This window comes from Pleurodeles waltl, chromosome 4_2 (assembly GCF_031143425.1).
Source record: "Pleurodeles waltl isolate 20211129_DDA chromosome 4_2, aPleWal1.hap1.20221129, whole genome shotgun sequence".
NCBI lineage: Eukaryota > Metazoa > Chordata > Amphibia > Caudata > Salamandridae > Pleurodeles > Pleurodeles waltl.
Window position 1 is genome coordinate 1,028,571,704 of NC_090443.1, and position 21,285 is coordinate 1,028,592,988.

Consider the following 21,285-nt stretch of genomic DNA (forward strand, 5'->3'; position numbering starts at 1 on the left):
TCTTAAAAGATGCCAAGGCAGTTAGTACCAATTATGTACGCTGAAAGCCTGATGGTGCGGAAAGAGACAGGCAAGAAACTGAGAATTGCACTTATATACAGCTCTGGTCTCTTATTTCTGGAGAGGTATGGAGTCAGCCCCGAGCCGCAGGGCACCAATAGTCGCACATGGGAGCATTGCTGGAAAAAAAGTTTCTGGATCGAGACAGGTGTCTGGGGAGCACTCGAAGATGACAAATATTGTATTGTAATAGTATTTATATGGCGCTTACTACCCCTGACGAGGCATCAAATCGTTTTTCGGCGAGTAGCATACTACTCCAGAACCCAAGAGGAATTAGTGGTGGATTAGTATAGGGAAATATGAGTTCAGTTTCAGTATTTTTATGTTAATTTGAGCAGAGGATATGTGAGTTTATTAGTTAGATTGACTAGAGTAATGGAGGGATAGAGGAGGGAAGAATCCAGAAGTGTTAATTGGAAGTTTATAGTAATAGGATGAGGCATGGGATGAGTAAAATATATGTGGTTAGATAAAGTATACACCAGAAAGAGCATTACCGAAGAAACATAACTTGTTCTTTACAGCTTAATAATGAGGCTTAAGGAGTCTCCGCCTGCTACAGAATATGACTGGAAGTTCACACATATCCTAAACCTTTTCAATAGTAGACTACTTATTTACTTTTTCTGACTAGAACACAAGAAAGGAGAGGTGGAAGAGAAAGAGCAAAAGAGAAATGAGGAATAGAGCAAAAAGGATGGCCAAATGAGAAATAGACTGCGAGAGAAACAACTAATTAATGAATGAGAAAGAGAGTGATAAATAGAAAATGAGAGAAAGTGGCAATGAGACAGAGAGAAAGAAAGAGAGACTATAGCACTTGTAGACACAGTAGAAGTTTATGAACTCTCCAGCCTGGAAGCTTACCTGCTGGACATTGATCCTGCTGTTGGACTGCAGGAAGTTCTGGATCTCCTCCTGTAGTAGATTCTCCTCCCCCTCCTTCTGGTTGAGCACCACTGTGTGCACATGTCTGCTTGGTGCATGCACACTTCTGTATGTGAAAGCTAGGGTTGGTGGCACTGCCAGGCCAGCACGATTGAGAAGCAGGCGTGTTACCAGCTTGTCCTCCAGGAGGTGGGCCAGTGTGTCAGAGCCTCCTGATGGACAGTCCAAGTCACAACTGAGTGCCTCTAGCCCTGGCAGGCACTCCCATCGTGGAAGCTCAAAGGAGGCAGTGAAATAAGTGACGCGACGAGGGGTCTCAAACACGTCCAAATAACTCCGTCCACCGAGGTCGAAGGTCACAGCTGTATGCACAAGAAGACTGCATTCATCAGGGTGGGATTTTGATGGGACCTTGGAAAGCCACGTGGGAGAGAGACACAGCAGCATATTACCTGGGACAGGGAACATGAGAAAGAGACGGCATGTGAACAATAGAAGGAAACGGGAGAGGGAAGCATGAAGAAAGAAAAGTAAGGGAAGGCACTTTAAGAACATGAGAAAAGAAGAGCAAGAGTACAAATACAGTGAGTACAAATACTATGAATTAGGTGGCGGCACAAAGCAATTAACAGGAAATGAGATAACTGAAGCATTCCATTCATCGTTTGTTTTTCTCAGTTAAATACCCTATGTGCAAATGTATGATGTAGCTCACTGAGCCACAGGACAGAAGTTGAACCTCTTTGATGAATCAAGTCTTGCATTGCTTGTGTTCTCCTGCCGAAGAGACCTCGCCTAGAAGTTCAGGATACACTTTCAACTTTGGAATGTGCTAAGACTGATGAGTATACATAGTTGATCCCTCTCTTTAGTGGCACTTTAAGCAAAAGACGAAGTTCAGGAATGCAGCCCTGCCTAAATACTAATGTCCAAGGTTATGTCAAGTATTCCACCCATCACTTTTTTGTATCCTCAGTGAGACACCCCAAGTATGACAGGTAGTCCCAAATATGGGTCCCATAAATCACTGTGCCATGATGCAGGAGATGCATGTCACTAACATGGCCGAAGCAGGCTAAAAACATGCCTGTGGTTACTTGTGCTCCCATGAAATGATGGCATGGCTCTAGATTTTGTTTAGGTTTTTATATCATACTTCTTATGATATTCAGTCATGCTCAGTGGCATAGTCACATGCCATTTTATGGATTTTCCTCATAGACATATGTAGGAAGTTGGCTCTGTATATACTATCTCAAAGTAAGAGATAGTGTGCACAGAGTCCAAGGGTTCCCCTTAGAGGTAAGATAGTGACAAAATTAGATAATTCTAATGCTCTATTTGTGGTAGTGTGGTCGAACAGTAGGCTTATCAGAGGGTAGTGTTAAGCATTTGTTGTACACACACAGGCAATAAATGAGGAACACACACTCAAAGACTTACTCCAGGCCAATAGGTTTTTATATTGAAAAATATATTTTCTTAGTTTATTTTATGAACCACAGGTTCAAGATTTACAGTAAATCCTTTAAATGCAAGGTACTTCACTTAGATACTTTAGGAACTTTGAATAAAAGCAATATCATATACAGTCTTTGTAAAAATGGCAATAAGCTATTTTCAAAGTGCAAAAATCAACAGTTCCTGGGAGAGGTAAGTAAAGGTTAGTTTGTGAAGTAAGTAAAACACTTACAAGTCTCAGTTCTGGGGCATAGGCAGCCCACCGTTGGGGGTTCAAGGCAACCCCAAAGTTACCACACCAGGAGCTCAGGGCCGGTCAGGTGCAGAGGCCAAAGAGGTGCCCAAAATGCATAGGGCCCTATGGAGAACAGGGGTGCTCTGGTTCCAGTCTGCCAGTAGGTAAGCACCTGCATCCTCTGAGGGCAGACCAGGGGGGTTTTGTAGAGCACTGGTGGGGGGACACAAGTGGACACACAAAATACACCCTCAGCGGCACAGGGGCGGCCGGGTGCAGTGTGCAAAGCAGGCATCAGGTTTCAGATCGGAAACAATGGAGGGACCGAGGGTCACTCTAGCGGTGCAGGCAGGCACAGGGGGGGCTTCTCAGGATAGCCACAACCTGGGCTAGGCAGAGGGCCACCTGGGGGTCACTCCTGCGCTGAAGTTCGGTTCCTTCTGGTCCTGGGGGCTGCCGGTGCAGTGCTTAGTCCAGGTGTCGGGTCCCTTGTTACAGGCAGTCGCGGTCAGGGGGAGCCTCTGGATTCTCTCTGCTTGCATCACTGTGGGGGCTCAGGGGGGGTCGTCTCGGGCTACTCACGAGCCCGCAGTTGCCAGGGAGTCCTCCCTGTGGTGTTGGTTCTCTGGATCTCGAGCCAGGGGTGTCGGGTGCAGAGTGTGGAGTCTCACGCTTCCGGCAGGAAACATGCAGTCTTTGAAAGTTGCTTCTTTGTTGCAAAGGAGTTGCTGGTTTTGAGCAGGGCCGCTGCTCACTGGAGTTTCTTGCTCCTTTAGTTCAGGGCAGTCCTCTGAGGCTTCAGAGGTCGCTGGTCCCTGTTGGATGCGTCACTGGTTGCAGATTTTCGAAGTTGGAGACAGGCCGGTAGGGCTGGGGCCAAAGCAGTTGTCGTCGTCTGTCTTCTCTGCAGGCTTGTAGGTCAGCAGTCCTTGTTGTTTCTTCAGGTTGCAGAAATCTAGTTTTCTAGGTTCTGGGGTGCCCCTAAATACTGAATTTATGGGGTGTGTTTAGGTCTGGGAGGGCAGTAGCCAATGGCTACTGTCCTGGGTGGCTACACCCTCTTTGTGCCTCCTCCCTGTGGGGCGGGGGGCACATCCCTAATGCTATTGGGGGAATCCTCCAAAACTAAGATGGAGGATTTCTAAAGGCAGGGGTCACCTTAGCTTAGGACACCTTAGGGGCTGTCCTGACTGGTGGGTGACTCCTCCTTGTTTTCCTAATTATCTCCTCCAGCCTTGCCGCCAAAAGTGGGGGCAGTGGCCGGAGGGGCGGGCATCTCCACTAGCTGGGATGCCCTGTGGTGCTGTAACAAAGGGGGTGAGCCTTTAAGGCTCACCACCAGGTGTTACAACTCCTGCAGGGGGAGGTGTGAAGCACCTCCACCCAGTACAGGCTTTGTTCCTGGCCACAGAGTGACAAAGGCACTCTCCCCATGTGGCCAGCAACTTGTCTGGTTTGTGGCAGGATGGCAGGAACTGGTCAGCCTACAATGGTAGTCGAATTGGTATTCAGGGGGCATCTCTAAGATGCCCTCTGGGTGTATGTTACAATAAATTGCACACTGGCATCAGTGTGCATTTATTGTGCTGAGAAGTTTGATACCAAACTTCCCAGATTTCAGTGTAGCCATTATGGAATTGTGGAGTTTGTGTTTGACAAACTCCCAGACCATATACTCTTATGGCTACCCTGCACCTACAATGTCTAAGGTTTTGCTTAGACACTGTAGGGGCATAGTTCTCATGCACACATGCCCTCACCTGTGGTATAGTGCACCCTGCCTTAGGGCTGTAAGGCCTGCTAGAGGGGTGACTTACCTATGCCACAGGCAGTGTGAAGTTGGCATGGCACTCTGAGGGGAGTGCCATGTCGACTTAGTCATTTTCTCCCCACCAGCACACACAAGCTGTGAGGCAGTGTGCATGTGCTGCGTGAGGGGTCCCCAGGGTGGCATAAGACATGCTGCAGCCCTAGATACCTTCCCTGGCATCAGGGCCCTTGGTACCAGGGGTACCAGGCACAAGGGACTTATCTGAGTGCCAGGGCTGTGTCAATTGTTACAGTTTAGGGAATGAACACTGGTGCTGGGGCCTGGTTAGCAGAGTCCCAGCACACGTTCAATCAAAACTTAGCATCAGCAAAGGCAAAAAGTCAGGGGGTAACCATGCCAAGGAGGCATTTCCTTACACAAAAACGAAATAGGATGAGACTAACCTTTCCCAAGAGAGTCTTCATTTTCTAAGTAGAAGAACCTGGAAAGGCCATCAGCATTGGCATTGGCAGTCCCAGGTCTGTTTTCCACTATAAAGTTCATTCCCTGTAGGAATATGGACCACCTCAACAGTTTAGGGGTTTCTCCCTTCATTTGCATCAGCCATCTGAGAGGTCTGTGGTCAGTTTGAACTATGAAGTGAGTACCAAAGAGGTCTGGCCTCAACTTCTTCAGGGACCTGACCACAGCAAAGGCCTCCCTCTCTATGGCACTCCAACCCTGCTCCCTGGGGAGTAACCTCCTGCTAATAAAAGCAACAGGCTGGTCATGGCCATCATCATTTGTCTGGGACAGGACTGCTCCTAACCCATGCTCAGAGGCATCTGTCTGCACAATGAACTGCTTAGAATAATCTGGAGCTTTCAAAACTGGTGCTGTGCACATAGCTTGCTTCAGGGTGTCAAAGGCCTTTTGACAGTCCACGGTCCAGTTCACTTTCTTGGGCATTTTCTTGGAGGTAAGTTCTGTGAGGGGTGTCACTATTGATCCATATCCCTTCACAAACCTCCTATAGTACCCAGTCAAGCCAAGGAATGCCCTGACTTGAGTCTGCGTTTTTGGAGCTACTCAGTCCAGAATAGTCTGGATCTTGGCTTGGAGTGGCTGAACTTGGCCTCCACCAACAAGGTGACCCAAGTAAACCACAGTACCCTGCCCTATCTGACATGTAGATGCCTTGATAGAGAGGCCTGCTGCTTGCAGGGCCTCCAAACGTTCCTCAGGTGGACCAGGTGATCCTGCCAGTTGGAGCTAAAGACAGCAATATCATCAAGATAAGGTACACTAAAGGACTCCAAGCCAGCAAGGACTTGATTCACCAACATTTGGAAGGTGGCAGGGGCATTCTTTAAGCCAAAGGGCATCACAGTAAACTGGTAGTGCCCATCAGGTGTAGAGAATGCTATTTTCTCTTTTGCTCCTGGTGCCATTCTTATTTGCCAATACCCTTCTGTTAAGTCAAAGGTACTCAAGTATTTGGCAGCACCCAATTTGTCAATTAATTCATCTGCTCTTGGAATGGGGTGAGCATCTGTGTTGGTGGCAGACTTAAGCCCTCTGTAGCCCACACAGAACCTTATCTGTCTCTTGCCATCTTTTGTGTGAGGTTTGGGGACTAAGACCACTGAGCTAGCCCAGGGACTGTCAGAGAGCTCAAGACCTCCCAACTCCAGCATCTTGTGGACTTCCACTTTGATGCTTTCCTTAACTTGGTCCGACTGTCTAAAGATTTGGTGTTTTTGACAGGCATGCTGTCTCCTGTGTCCACATCATGGGTACACAGGTGTGTCTGACAGGGGTTAGGGAAAAGAGCCCAGCAAACTGCTGGAGGACTTGCCTGCAGTCAGCCTGCTGTTTGCCAGAGAGGGTGTCTGAGTAGATCACTCCATCTACTGTGCCATTTTTAGGGTCAGTGGAGAGGAGATCAGGGAGAGGTTCACTCTCAGCTTCCTGATCCTCATCTGTAACCACTAACATGTTTACATCTGCCCTACCATGGAAGAGTTTGAGGCGGTTCACATGGATCACCCTTTTGGGGGTCCTGCTAGTGCCTAGGTCTACCAGATAGGTGACCTGACTCTTTCTTTCTAGCACTGGGTAAGGGCCACTCCATTGGACCTGAAGTGCCCTGGGAGCCACAAGCTCCAGAACCCAGACTTTCTGCCCTGGCTGAAACTCAACCATAGCAGCCTTTTGGTCATACCACATCTTCTGGAGTTGTTGGCTGGCATCAAGGTTTTTGCTTGCCTTTTCCATGTACTCTGCCATCCTTGAACAAAGGCCTAGTACATAGTCCACCACATCTTGTTTAGGCTCATGGAGAGGTCTCTCCCAGCCTTCTTTTACAAGAGCTAGTGGTCCCCTAACAGGATGGCCAAACAGAAGTTCAAAGGGGGTAAACCCTACTCCCTTCTGAGGCACCTCTCTGTAGGCGAAAAGCAGACATGGCAAGAGGACATCCTATCTCCTTTTGAGTTTTTCAGGGAGCCCCATGATCATGCCCTTCAATGTCTTGTTAAATCTATCAACAAGACCATTGGTTTGTGGATGGTATGGTGTGGTGAACTTGTAAGTCACCCCACACTCATTCCACATATGTTTTAGGTAAGCTGACATGAAGTTGGTACCTCTGTCAGAAACCACCTCCTTAGGAAATCCCACTCTGGTAAAGATACCAATGAGTGCTTTGGCTACTGCAGGAGCAGTAGTGGACCTAAGGGGAATTGCTTCAGGCTATGATCCACTACTACTAGGATATACTGGTTCCCTGAGGCTGTGGGAGGTTCAAGTGGACCCCCTATATCCACTCCGACTCTTTCAAAGGGAACCCCCACCACTGGAAGCAGAATGAGGGGGGCCTTTGGATGGCCACCTGTCTTACCACTGGCTTGACAGGTGACCACAGGAGGTGCAAAACTCCTTTACCTTCTGGGACATATTGGGCCAATAGAAAAGGTTGACTAAACTCTCCCATGTCTTGGTGTGTCCCAAATGCCCAGCAAGGGGAATGTCATGGGCTAAGGTCAGAATGAACTCCCTAAACTCCTGAGCCACTACCACTCTCCTAGTGGCACCAGGTTTTGGATCTCTTGCCTCAGTGTAAAGGAGTCCATCTTCCCAATAGACCCTGCGAGTTCCACTGACATTTCCTTTGGTTTGTTCAGCAGCTTTTGGCCTTAGGCCTTCAAGAGAGGGACACGTTTATTGCCCCTTGCACAGTTGTTCCCTTGTGGGTCCCCATGGGCCCAAGAGCTCAACCTGGTAAGGTTCCAGCTCCATGGACTCAGTTCCCTCAGGGGATAGAACTTCTTCCTGGGAAGAGAGGTTCTGTTTCTTTTTCTGTGCTGAAGCTGGTTCCCCAGTCTTCTTTCCTTTTCCCTTGGAAGGTTGGGCCATTATTCCAGACTCCAACACTTCTTTTTCACCCTAAGCCTTGCACTGTGCCCTTGTCTTGACACACACCAGTTCAGGGATACCCAGCATGGCTGCATGGGTTTTGAGTTCTACCTCAGCCCATGCTGAGGACTCCAGATCGCTTCCTAGCAGAGAGTCTACAGGATTGCAGAAGCGACTACCACCTGTTTCAGGCCAGTGACCCTTCCCCATTCTAAAGTTACCATTGCCATGGGATGGACTTTAGTCTGATTGTCAGCATTGGTGGCTGGATATGTCTGTCCAGCCAGGTACTGTCCTTGGGAAACCAGTTTGTCTGTCACCATAGTGACACTGGCACCTGTATCCCTCAGGGCTTCTACACTAGTCCCATTAATTAAGAGCTGCTTCCTGTATTTTTGCATGTTAGGCGGCCAGGCAGCAAGTGTGGCTAGGTCCACCCCACCCTCAGAGACTAATGTAGCTTCAGTGTGAACCCTGATTTGCTCTGGGCACACTGTTGATCCCACCTGGAGACTGGCTATTCCAGTGCTAACTGGAGTAGTAGTTGTGGAACCTTTCTTGGGACAGGCCTTGTCTCCCGTTTGGTGTCCCTGCTAACTACAGCTGCGACACCAGGCCTTTTTGGGATCAAAGTTTTTACCCTTGTATCCAAATGAGGATTGTGAAGAGGCTTTGGACCTGCCCTCCTGAGCAGGTTTTTGGGGCCCTGTAGAAGACTCTTTACTTTTTCCCTTGGATGTCTCAACACTCTTCCCCTGGGGAGTCTTTGTGACCCCTTTCTTTTGGTCACCCCCTGTGGAAGTCTTGGTCACCCTAGTCTTGACCCAATGGTCTGCCTTCTTTCCCAATTCTTGGAGAGAAATTGAACCTAGGTCTACCAGATGCTGATGCAGTTTATCATTGAAACAATTACTTAACAGGTGTTCTTTCATAAACAGATTGTACAGCCCATCATAATCATTTACACCACTGCTAATAATCCAACCATCCAGTGCTTTGACTGAGAAGTCGACAAAATCAACCCAGGTCTGGCTCGAGGATTTTTGATCCCCCCTGAACCTAATCCTGTACTCCTCAGTTGAGAATCCAAAGCCCTCAATCAGGGTAGCCTTCACGAGGTCATAAGATTCTGCATCTTTACCGGAGAGTGTGAGGAGTCTGTCCCTACACTTTCCAGTGAACATTTCCCAAAGGAGAGCACCCCAGTGAGATTTGTTTACGTTTCTGGTTGCACAAGCCCTCTCAAAAGCTGTGAACCACTTGGTGATATCATCACCATCTTCAGATTTTGTTACAATCCCTTTAGGGATCTTTAGCATGTCAGTATTTTCTCTGACCCTATTTATGTTGCTGCCACCATTGATGGGAGTTAGGCCCATCTCTTGTCTTTCCCTCTTTATGGCTAGGAGCTGTCTCTCCAAAACCAGTCTTTTGGCCATCCTGGCTAACAGGAGGTCATCTTCATTGAGGCTGCCCTCAATGCTTCCAGAGTTACTGGTCTCCCCTGTGGAAGAACCAGTATCTCTGACTAACACTTGTGGAGTCAGGGTTTGAGGGACACTGGTCTCCCTAACTAGAACAGGAGGGAGGGAATCATCCTCCTGCTCACCAGTTCCCCCCTCTGTAGGGTTATCCTCAGACGGGTGGTCTTTTGCAAACTCTGCCAAAAGCCCCTGGAGCTTAACTTTGGTAGGGTATGACCCAGTCTCTATATTTTTTAGCTTACAGAGAGTCCTTAACTCTGGCATCCCTAGATGCAGGTAAGGGGTGAGGTTGAGCTCCACCACTGTCTCATCTGTGCTAGACATTACTTTTCTAAAAGTTGGGATACTTTTTAAGAGTCTAAAACTATTTCTAGAACTTAAAGCAAACTTTTACAAACTTTTAAACTCTAAAAGGAATGCTAACAGGGACTTACACAAACGTCCTAGCAGGACTTTTAAATTTTTTGAAAAAGAGCTCAAATTGCAAAAATCTGTTTCTAATGACAATTTTTGGAATTTAGTCGTGTGATCAGGTATTGGCTGAGTAGTCCAGCAAATGCAAAGTCTTAGATCCCACCGCTGATCCACCAATGTAGGAAGTTGCCTCTGTATATACTATCTCAAAGGAGTACAATTTGACCACCTCAATGTAAGAAGACTTTGTGCACATAGTATATCCACTATGATATACAATTGTACTCCTTTTATTTTAAATATTTTACATATTTGATCCCAACTCAGGCTGTATCACCGACCCTCTGTAGATAGGACTCCAGCGTCAGCTGGCAAAGAAGTGGTCTGTATGGATACATTTTACTACTCAGAATTTGGAGCAATATGAAGATTAAACCATTTGAGACTGCACAGCATTTTGACCTGGTACTTGTGTTCTAATAGACTCACTTCAACTTGGAAAAGAAAATTTGTCTTGTAACTTTCGATTACTGAGGGCAAACTAGCTTTAGGTCTATCTACAGAATGTGCTGGGATGAAATAAGGGGAATATTTGAGAGTCCCTAGCGGCACCTTAGCCCTGCCGTAGCATCACAAGCGTGGTGGTGGTAGCATACCGTTTCTAACCTGTGTCAAAGGAGTGGGGCCTAATCTAATTCACTGCTGATCCACTGATGTGCGCTCAGCTAAACCTTGGCCTACACCGGGGAAGATATACGGACAGCAAGTGCATGTTGAGTGAACTGCGCTGGCTTGTACATGAGCATGTGAGTTCTCCAGTACATGGGGAGAGCATGTGCATGTATGAGGGTACAGCACTGCTGTGTGCATGAGGCTATGAGTGCTACAGTACTTGGAGACAGTGTGTACGGGTTTGTGTGCACCACAATGGTATTATATGCGTGTGCCTACGATTGGTACAGTACATGGAGGGTTACACACAGGTTTGCATGCATTGCAATGGATGCACAGGTGCCTGTGAAGGCAGTGCTTAATTTGTAAATAAAGATGTGCCGGTGCCGATTATATGACGGAACACCGAATTAAAAACAACTACTAACCTTAACAACGAGGTCGGAACACCGACCTCGTCCTTACTACTAATGATTTTCCACGAATGCCTTAACAACAATATTTAGTTGTAAAGGCATTCCTGATAAAATCATTAGCAATAGGCACCATTCACCCTACATCCCTCACCCCACCCCCCCAACCCCACCCCAAAACCTAAAACCCCCTGACCCCCACCCACTCCCCAAAACCAAAAACGCCCCACCCCCCCAACCCCACCCCAAAACCTAAAACCCCCTGACCCCCCACCCACTCCCCAAAACCAAAAACGCCCCACCCCCCCAACCCCACCCTAAAACCTAAAACCCCCTGACCCCCACCCACTCCCCAAAACCAAAAACGCCCCACCCCCCCAACCCCACCCCAAAACCTAAAACCCCCTGACCCCCACCCACTCCCCAAAACCAAAAACACCCCACCCCCCCAAACCCAACCTAAAACCCCCTGACCCCCACCCACTCCCCAAAACCAAAAACGCCCCACCCCCCCAACCCCACCCCAAAACCTAAAACCCCCTGACCCCCCACCCACTCCCCAAAACCAAAAACACCCCACCCCCCCAAACCCACCCTAAAACCTAAAACCCCCTGACCCCCACCCACTCCCCAAAACCAAAAACGCCCCACCCCCCCAACCTCACCCCAAACCTAAAACCCCCTGACCCCCCAACCCCACCCCAAAACCTAAACCCACCACTTACCTTCGCCAACTCCCTTCTTTGTACCTTAACCACGCATGTTCGTTGTTCAGAACATACGTAGTTAAGGCACAAAAATACGAAGTCGTGGTTAAAAAAAGCGTTGTTACGCTTTCGTTAACCACGACTTTCGTAATAAAAAAGTCGTAAAAAAAGGATGTTTACCGCCGGTGCCCAAAGCCCTCCTTGTAAACACGCAGCTGCTGCAATTAAATGTGGGAACACAGCGTACTGCGGCAGCGTAATCCCAAAGCCATCTCCGGTCTCTTTAATCCATTTACAGCCAGTCCCTTCCCCTTCAGCTCACTCTAGCAGCTTTCTCCTTTCTCCCTTTATGACGCTTTTCCATTTTTCCCTTCCTCCGTCTTTCCCAAATGTGTCTTTTGCTCACAGTAAATGCGCGAGGCAGAAGAATAAGTGCCAGCCCTCAAAAATAAGTGCTGGTGCTCAGCACCGGAAACAAAAAGCACAAATTAAGCACTGTGTGAAGGGTACAGTACATGAGGGCCTATGGTTTCCCTGTTGAGAGTCCTTGAGCCTGCTAGAGGAAAATGTGGAGGCAGAGAAGCCCTCCGGATGGTTTTGTAGGTTGCTGCATTCCCCAGGGCTGGGTTGGACCTTCGCACACTGCAGGAAGGGAGAGGCAAGCTCTTCAGTACACTTCACCAGGACTCTTTTAACCTGAAAGAGGTCACTGGTGAAAGAGACCTAGACACATCTCAGGAATGAGATAGGATTGATAAGAGTGTCATAAAGATTAGGGCTGGTGGCCTTTGTAAACTTTTGATACTTATATCACTGAGGCTGGCATCCAAGTGTGATCCTCTAGTCACTCCCATGGCCTGCGTTTGGAGCTATCCAGTATATAGACAACACTGCCTTTATAGACGGGTCTATTCAAATTTGAATGATCGAGACACTAGGTTGCATTTGTTTCTGGAAATGGGGGAGCCTGAGACTCCCAAATTGTCAAACAGAAGCTGTTCATCAGTGCAGAGAAGCTCAGCACGAGTTCTGCTGGTAGTGACCAGGGCAGGAGACTGAGGGTCGGCCAGTCTTCCATTTTGGGAGACGGGACGTTTCTCAAAAGAATTAAGAACACTCACCTTGAGCCCCAGCATCTGCCTGACCTAAGACCAGAGGTCCCTGTGAGGAGGAGATTTCCTGGAGTGAGCGAGGTCCAGTGGGGATCCTGCTGCGTGGATCCTAGGAGTGAAGTGTCGGATTCTGACCCATCAGTACCATCCAACTGACTGGGCTGTCTGTCCATGTCAATGGCTCTCAACCCACGTATGTCAGGTGGGGACTGTGGTGAATCATTAGAGCAATCTCTCTGGTGCAGCACTGTGGTGATGACAGGACCGTCGCCTGGTGCAGTGTTGTGACCTGAAGAGGGGTGCCACCTTAAGTGTGTGACTCATGGCCCCCGTAGACCAGGTGGGGGCTGCAGTGAATCTAAAAGACGCTTGCCCTGGTGCAGCCCTGTAGTGAGGATAGGGCCGCTGCCGTGTGCAGTGTTATGACGGGAAGTGGGACGCTGCCTTAAGTGTGTGGTTCACTAACCAATTATGACATGCGGGAGCTGGTGTGAATCCTAAGGCCCATCGCCATGGTGCATTTTGTGGTAAACATAGGTCCGTCACCTTCTGCAGTGACCCGAAGAGAGGTGTCCCCTTGAGTGCATGAAGATTGCCCCAGTAAGCCAGGGGGGACTGCAGAGGAAGCCAACGGCCGTTGCCCATGAACAGTGTGCAACTGTGAACTCAGATCTGCTAATGTGTCATTGTAACTCAAGTAGCAAACCCAGGACTGCTATCGGAGACAGACCGTACTTTCTGCAACAACAGAGGAGCTCAGTGGAGGTCCACATCCCATGCCAGCCACGACCAGACTACTGCTCATTATCTGCACCAGACAAGGTTGGCTATGGCTCAGCATTACTGAATTCTCCTGGGCCTTCCATTTACTCTACAGAAGGAGTAGGTAAGACTGCATCTCGAGTCGCAGAGCCTTGATAAGGGGAATCTGCTTTGACTGAAGCAATGAAGGTGCTGGGACACTGTGGACTTTAAGTAGTCATGTGGTACTTGTGAGATTCATATTCTCTAGTGTGGCTTAACCTGGATGTTGCCTCAAGTAAATGGGAAATAACCTTAGTCTAAATCTAAAAAAGATGGATGCTGGTGCATGCAAAGAAAGTCCTAGAATACAGATCTTGAGAAGTGTGTGCTATTGTTCAGTGTGTACCATATTCCACTGTGTTTGTGAATGGTACATTTTATAAAGAGAGTGTTTGCTGAGAATTCATTTATTGAGGCTGCTGAACATACATAAAGTTGTGAAATTGTGTTCGCCCTACATCTCCCACATCTCCAAGAAGTCCTGGGCTGCTCAACTCGTGCTACCACTGAGAGTCAAAGGGGAAGGGGGTATTTGGCTTATTTGCTCAGAGCCCATTGTAGGCCAGGCACCGGGACAACAGGAGTAAAGGGCCTCAACCACCAGGGTAGGGCCCAGTAGCTCCTGCTTGTCCTGTGGCCCTTTGAAAGAAGTTCTGACACTGCTGTCATGGCTTTTCCTCTGAAGGCACTACAGAGCTCTGGACGGCTGATGTCTGGTAGGCGGCCAGTCACAAAACGTTTTAGTTTTTCAGAAACAAACTCCCAAAGCGGGGAATTTCCTTCCAGGGTGCAGGTGCACACGCTGTAAACCGGGCAGGCGGTCTTATGTCCTGACTCCGAGGGCACCTATTCTGTTGAGCATTTGGACTCAGTTTTCTGACAGGGGAGCCAGTCAGGGGTCTGCCGTCAGAAGAGTGGCAGTCTGTCCAGCTCAGAGCTCAGCGGGCAGACTGAGGCTTTGGCGAATGTTTGTGACTGGAGTACCCTGTCTGCCAAACTCTAAACCAGGCCCTAAGGGCCCTATTCAGCCCAATCCCAGCGAAGCAAAGAAAAGGCCAAAAGGACTTCGACCCTCTTAAACAGGCTCATTTCATTCACCCTCATCCATTTAGTGAGAATGTATATGTATTTATTATTATTGTTATTATAATACAGTGCAGTCCAGGTAGAAGAGAGAAAGCAAAACGGGAAACAGGATTAAAAAGCCATGTTTGGAGGATTTAATATAAAGCGGGCAAAGTCAGGACAAGCGCAGACGTTTAAGGGTGAGTTCCAGTGGTGTGGGCCCAGGCAGGAAAAGGATTGGCCGCCATATGTGGCCACGTTGCTGTCACCCTGAAATGTGCATAAATTTCGATTTTTATTAGAATTTAATTGAAGGATCCTACGGCCACTGAATGGCTACAAATTAAACAGTGTAAGCCCTCTTTCTAGCCCCTTTAATGCGACTTTCTTGAAATGCTGTTCCCTACACGTGTCCTACACGAAACCACCATAATGCCTACCTGTGACATCATTAAAAAAAAGGCACAGTTTCTTTAAAAATAACATGGAGAAATTAAACAGGGATCTACTGTCACAGTACCACTTCTCAGCCTCACCTGAGGGCCCAAAAGTGTCAAAATATCCCCTGGCAAGAAGCCCAGCATCTAAATCTCCTGAATATTAAATGAATACATCCTGCTCTGGGTCTGTGTGGGTGTTAAAGCGATCATAAATGTCAGACGCCCTCCCCATCATCACGAGTGTGTGCTTGCGGCCATTAGATGGGGGGTCACAGGCAGAAAGGGCTGCTGGCCTGTGTGGTGTAGTGTGGACAGACATAGGACAATGCTTCAGCTCTGCCTGGGATGTTTCTTGGCTCATGTTCAGTGCTGGTTTTGGGGTGACTCTGCTGTGTGTTTATATCTGCGAGAAGGCTCTGCGCCCCACTCGTGTTGCTGTAGGTATAGTTGTTGCAGGGTTTCTCTGACCATGACAGTGTGTTGCTTGTGATGTGTGCTGCAGATGCTGTGAAGAGTTTATTGTGAGGTATTTCAGACTCGGTTATGCTTTGCCTGTCTGTATAAATGCAACATCGGAAGCTCGCTGTATGGCGGGAGGTCAACTTTTATGCCCAAGTTACGCATTTTGTGGTGTTGGGAATTTACCCGCTTCATTGTGCTCATCCAGTTTATGGTTTTTATATGCTCCTAAATTAAGGTTAGCCACATTCCGTACGTGCTGTCGGTGCTGCCTCTGCTTGGCTTGCACTTGCCAAGGCCTCTTTCCAGCTTGGGACTTCTGCTGCTGGCCTTTTTTCAGTTTTATATAGCGCCAACTTGACTGAAGACCAGGTATTGGAGCGCTTTACATGGGCATCAGTTGCGTTACACACTCATTTGTTTTTGGCAAGCACGGGGAGATTAGGACCATATATACAAACAGGTCGATCCACAGGTTTCAGATTGCTTCTGTGAGACATTGTCATAATCTAAGTGTAATTATGAGTGAGATTCCATGACTATGAGTGGCACTTTCTCACCAGCTAAATCAAGCAATGAAGACGAGGGAAACATATAAATATGAGAAATTACCCCCATTTGAGCAACAAGAAACTCTAAGAAGATCTTAAAACGGCTACAAAGCACCAGAAATTGAAGAGCACAAACCCAGTGCCCAGTTTAATTAGGCCTATAATTATGACGCGCTAAAAGTAAATTAAAAAAAGACTGGAGAAAGTACTGGTGCAATTTACTAGTCTCTAGCGAGCAGCGCAGTGAGAAGGTACTGAATTTATTTTGCCTCCCATGAACTACAGCCGTACAGTCAAGCAAGCGTTAAGCCGCCCACCACTCTCACCAGGGGCTGCAACACAGCTCTGGACGCTGTCAGGCAAGAGCGCCTCTTCTCAGGTGCTTAGCAGCCTTACCTGTGGCCAGGAGCACTCTTGCAGCTGTTTTGACCAATGGAGCTGGCTGCCACCAGGTGTCGCTGTCTGGCAGCTCACTGAAAAGAGTAGAGCCATTCACAACAAGGTAAGGAATTAGAGATATCCCGCTAAACTTTAGCTTGCTTGCCTCACAAATTACCGATCATGCAGGAATTTGCGTGGCACTTAGCACCAAATTTGCCCAGAATCAGAGCATATTGAATGGATCCTGAGACTCGAACCTGGTTCTCCAGCTCCGAAGTCGGGAGCTCTGGTTGTTGCGCCATCACTTCTACATTCTCGGCCCGTGACGTGGCAGGATGCCCTGAGAGTGGCTGCGACAAGAATAGGTGACCCCTTTGTACACCTCTGTTCCCTGGCAGATCGGTGCCATGAGCTCAGCAGTTCTGAGGAGCTGCTGCTCTGCTGACGAGTCAGAGGAACGTCGACTAGGGACTGACATTCTCCCTCAGCCTCTCAGTTTCACACGGATTATATAAACTTTCCTCTCCCTTTGCCCACTTCCGGTAACCTCAGTCTGCCTGGGAACCGGCTGACTCCCTGCAGTGACTGGAAACTGGCTGCACGGAGTGCAGCTGTCAGGAAGTTATTATTACTGCAACAGCTGAGACCTGTTTGTTGCTGTCACACATTCTGTGGCGAAGCCAATTACAATAGCGCCTTGTGTGCAATAGAAGATGTAAGAAGTTGAGCTACTGGTTGAGGGGTGTGAAGCGCTAACCAAGCAGCAACCACAATGCTTGCCAGGGCAAAGTCACAGGTAAACCCTAAATGAACCTGTGCTCAACCCTCTGATAGCGTGCACAGAGCAGTCAGGCTTAACTCAGAAACAATGTGCTATTCAAAGCAGCATCCTGTAAAGTATTTATGTAGTACTCCATACAGTAATTAGTGAAAGCACAACACAAGAAAACTCCCATACCACCTTAGAAAACTAGGATCATTTGTAATAAATAACTTAAGACCATGATGACAAAAATACAATCGGTAGAACCGGAGATATGGAATTTTAAAGATTTAAGGGAAAATAGTGCAAAAAGCACAAAGCCCCAGCTGTTGTTATATGGTCGCATTAGACCAGGACAAGGTCATACATTCAGGCCATTCGTAATGCAGTGCAGGCTGTCTACAGGGAGCCAGTTAGGCTTGCTGAACAAAGTGCCTTAAATGCTTAAATAGTTCACGCAGCAAAATGGCAACTCTCTAGAAGTGGCATTTCCAAAATTGTAACTTAAAATCTGACCTCACCATTGAAGAGGATTTTTAATTGCAATTTCTCAGACACCAAACATAAAATATTCACCTGTTCCCAATCAAAAGTTAGCCCTTTAATGTAGTAAGGCAACCCAATCTTATTCTTTGGTAGAGGAAGCCGTTGCAGTAGTGAAAAATTAATTTGAGAGTTTCTCACTACCAGGACATAAAAAACTTTTTAAAGACACTGCATCCTCCCTATGGACTGTTGAGGGCCTACTCAACAGATGACCTACAAGTTTTAAAAAGGAAGGTTTAGGCCTGGAAAAAGATTTATTTTGTCAGGATGAAATTACTTCAATGGCAGGCCTGAGACATGCCCTCTTGGGTACAATGTTTGAGTCTATGAGCTTTTAGCCTAATATATTCTTGTTAGGTCGAGCCTACTATGCAATTACAGTGGCCTTAGAGCCTGCCCATTGCTTACCATCTGTTAGCTTTATTGTCAGTCTTATTTGCTTGCATTTTTAAAATTGCATTCCGTGGGCTTGCCCTCCTCGTCTGCATTTGTCCCTCCTCTAGAACATAGCCTCTTTACTTGTGTCTTTCCATTGCTTACTTTTTAAGAACTACATTTTTCTTTTTGAGAACTACCTATATGAACGTGTCTGTGTTTTCCAGCTCTCTCCTTTGTGTAGTGCTCTTCAATCCTTTACCATGCTCTGTGTTGCTCTCTCTCACCTATGTGCTTCTTCCCTGCCTGCCACCGCCATGTGCTCGCCCTCATGTGCTTCTCCCTCTGTGTTGCTCTGCCACTCACACGCTTCTACAACTGCTGCTTTTCCCCTCCCTGCCTTGCTCACAGCTGCTGCCCCACCTCCCTCCTTTCGTAGCCTTTTTTTAATGTATTATTACTATTTTTTGTTTACAGAGGCCCAGGCAGAACATTGCTGCCGGTCCACCTGCTATAAAAATGCGCATGCACTACATCTATATTGGTTATTTTTTATTTCCCGATCCATCTCGATAAATAAAAAAAATTGTGCATGTGTAATTTTGTAGGCACGCCTGTGTTATAGAACATAGGTGCACAGGTTTGCCTTTTTGCTGATGTGCAGCATGGCTGAAAGGTATTAGCAAAGCCAATGGGTGTCGAAGACTACAGCTAGTGGCAGTGAATAGGCCCCAAAGATGAGACGTGTTGGTATTGTGAGTGCTTCTTTTTTATGGGACTGTTTAATGGTTTAGCTTCACTTATGCAGTACACGAGCCTGCAAGGTCATTTTGTTAAGGCTCCAGCCTCTAATAGAGAACGAGTCTGTGAGGTCACTGTTGAAGGCCTCAGACTCTTACATATACAGTGAGTGAGTCTGTGAGGTCATTATTTTTCCCTCCATCCTTATGTACTGAGTCTTCTGTACTGAGGTAGTCTGTGAGGTCATTATTTTTTTTCTCCAGCCTTTTGAATTGAGTGAGTGAGTCTTTTGTACTGAGTGAGTTTGTGAGATCATTACTTGTCTCTCTCGCCTTCTGTACTGAGTATCTTTTCTACTGAGTGAGTCTGTGTGGTAATTGTTGAAGGCCTCTCATATTCAGTAAGTGAGTCTATAGGTGGTGAGGTCGAGAGGGTCTGTGAGGTCACTGTGAGGGATCAAAGCTTGTATCCAGTGAATCAGTGACGTCATTGTTCAAGGCTGCAAGTTCTAGTATTGAATGAGTCAGTGAGGTCATTGGAAGGCTCCAAGCTCTAGTATTAATTGACTTTGAGGTCATTGTGGAAGGCTTCAACCTCTTGTATACAGTGAGTCGTTGAGGTCATTGTGAAAGCACAAAGCTCTTGTATTAAATGATTCTCAACAAGACCTATGCCCAACGGGCTGTGGGTCACCAGAAAGTATTGCACATGTATTATTCCATTGTCCTGTATATGATAAACAACTGATTCAATGGATTATACCCCTTTGCAGATTCATGGGCATTAACAATCGTTTTTTAGCTCTTAGGATATACAAAACGAATACCCAAGGCATAGTGGTATGTGCGCTGGCCAGATTTTTAGTTGCAATTTGGCATGTAAGAGCAAAATATTTAGAGGCCCCTCTGAAGAAGCGTATGACTACAGATAATAATTGAAATGCCACCATCTTAAAGGGAATAGTAGACATCATCTATTTGTCTTTTTAGATAATTGGGCGAAGGTTCTTATATTGTCGGCTTTTATATTGATGGACTCATATTATTTTGATCATGTTTTAACACTCTTGCACTGTTTTCTTAACATTTTATATGCAGTATGTTTTATATTGTAGTGTTTAATTTATGTTTTTTACTCATTTCTATTTGTGTACTGTAGGATGAGCTTTTATGGTATTTTTATTACCGAAATAAAGCTAATGAATGAAAGAAATGAGTCAGTGAGGTCATTGTTGAAGGCCTCAGACCCCATTTCTGTATGTGTTTTTAATTCAGTGTTTTGTATTATACTTACAACCCTCAGAGACGACACAGCACCTAACACAAAACCATCGTATTTGAGGCTTAAAGTGAGAGAATGACTTGAAACACACAAAATGCAACTGAAGGGAGAATAAAGTATCTATCTATCTATCTATCTATCAAAAAAACAAATGTTAAAGTGGCATTATACTTAGGTGAAAATGTCAGTTAAAATGCTATATTTTAAACTTAAAAACCACTGCAAGCCTTTTATAGTGGTTCTTTTGTACTGAGTGAGTCTGTGAGGTCATTATTTAGCAGCCTTTTCCACTGAGTGAGTCTTCTGTACCGAGTAAGTCTGTGAGGTAACTGTTGAATGCCTTAGCCTCTCATATACAATAAGTGAGTCCATGAGGTCATTGTTATGAGCGAGTTCAAAGCTCTCCGTCCATTCTGTAATCTCTCTTTGGGCTTCAAACCACGCCCATGTCACGTCAGTCACTTACATTGGTTCGTGGGCTTGCCTTTTCAAATCAGCTTGCTTTCATTTGTGAAAGGCATGCATACGTCATGCCTTTTCCGGTGTTTAGCCCACCTACACAGCACCGGTAAACTACTAAAAATAAACGAGGCTCAATATTTTCAGCCTGGGGTCCGGACTACTTTATCTGTTTATTTTCCACACAGCGCGATTGCGCTGTATTTGACATAGTGTGATCGTGCTGCTTGTTTTCCCTTTATAATGCTAATAGCTCTAACTCGAGCAAATGCAAGACCCGTTGCATTGAAAATGCTTGTTTAATCCTCCAGTCTTCATACCATGTATTTTGAATTGAGTGTGAGGTTTTTGTTGAAGCTCCAGCTTTTTGTACTGTTAATGGTGAAGGCTCCGATCTCTTGTATTCAGTGAGTCTGTGCAGTCATTGCGAAAAGCTCCAACCTCTTGTATTGAGTGTCTATGAGGTCATTGTGGAGACTCCAAGCTCTTATATTCAGTGAGTCTGTGAAGACATTATTTAAGGTTCCAATATCTTGTATTGTGTGTATCTGTGAGGTAATTGTGAAAGCTCCAACCTCTTGTAACCGATGGGTCTCTGAAGCAATTATTTAAGGTTACAACCTCTTATATTGAGTGTGTCTGTGAGTCATTGTGAAGCTCTTGTATTCAATGAGCCTGTCAACTCATTGTTGATGTGCCAAAGCTAACACTTGATAAAGAGTTGTTGGCTGCAGGTTGGACCTGATGCCCAGGTCTTTACTGTTCTTGACTGCCAGAGGTACAGGCTACCCCTTGCAATAATCA

At 46.6% G+C, this 21,285-nt stretch overlaps 1 protein-coding gene across 2 annotated transcripts in view; it reads right to left on the reverse strand.

Moving 5' to 3' along the window:
- Window positions 1–21,285, reverse strand: part of LOC138293639 (carnosine synthase 1-like) — a 205,572-nt gene that overhangs the window by 79,309 nt on the left and 104,978 nt on the right. Inside the window, exons 1-2 of one of the 2 annotated variants that reach the window (XM_069232928.1) lie at window positions 16,574–16,794; window positions 931–1,403 (exon numbers count right to left, since the gene is read on the reverse strand). In XM_069232928.1, the coding sequence (XP_069089029.1) occupies window positions 931–1,398 (468 nt within the window). In that variant the 5' untranslated portion in view covers window positions 1,399–1,403; window positions 16,574–16,794. Of the gene's footprint in view, window positions 1–930; window positions 1,404–16,573; window positions 16,795–21,285 lie in introns of those variants that run through there. The other variant, XM_069232927.1, reaches the window with a different exon arrangement.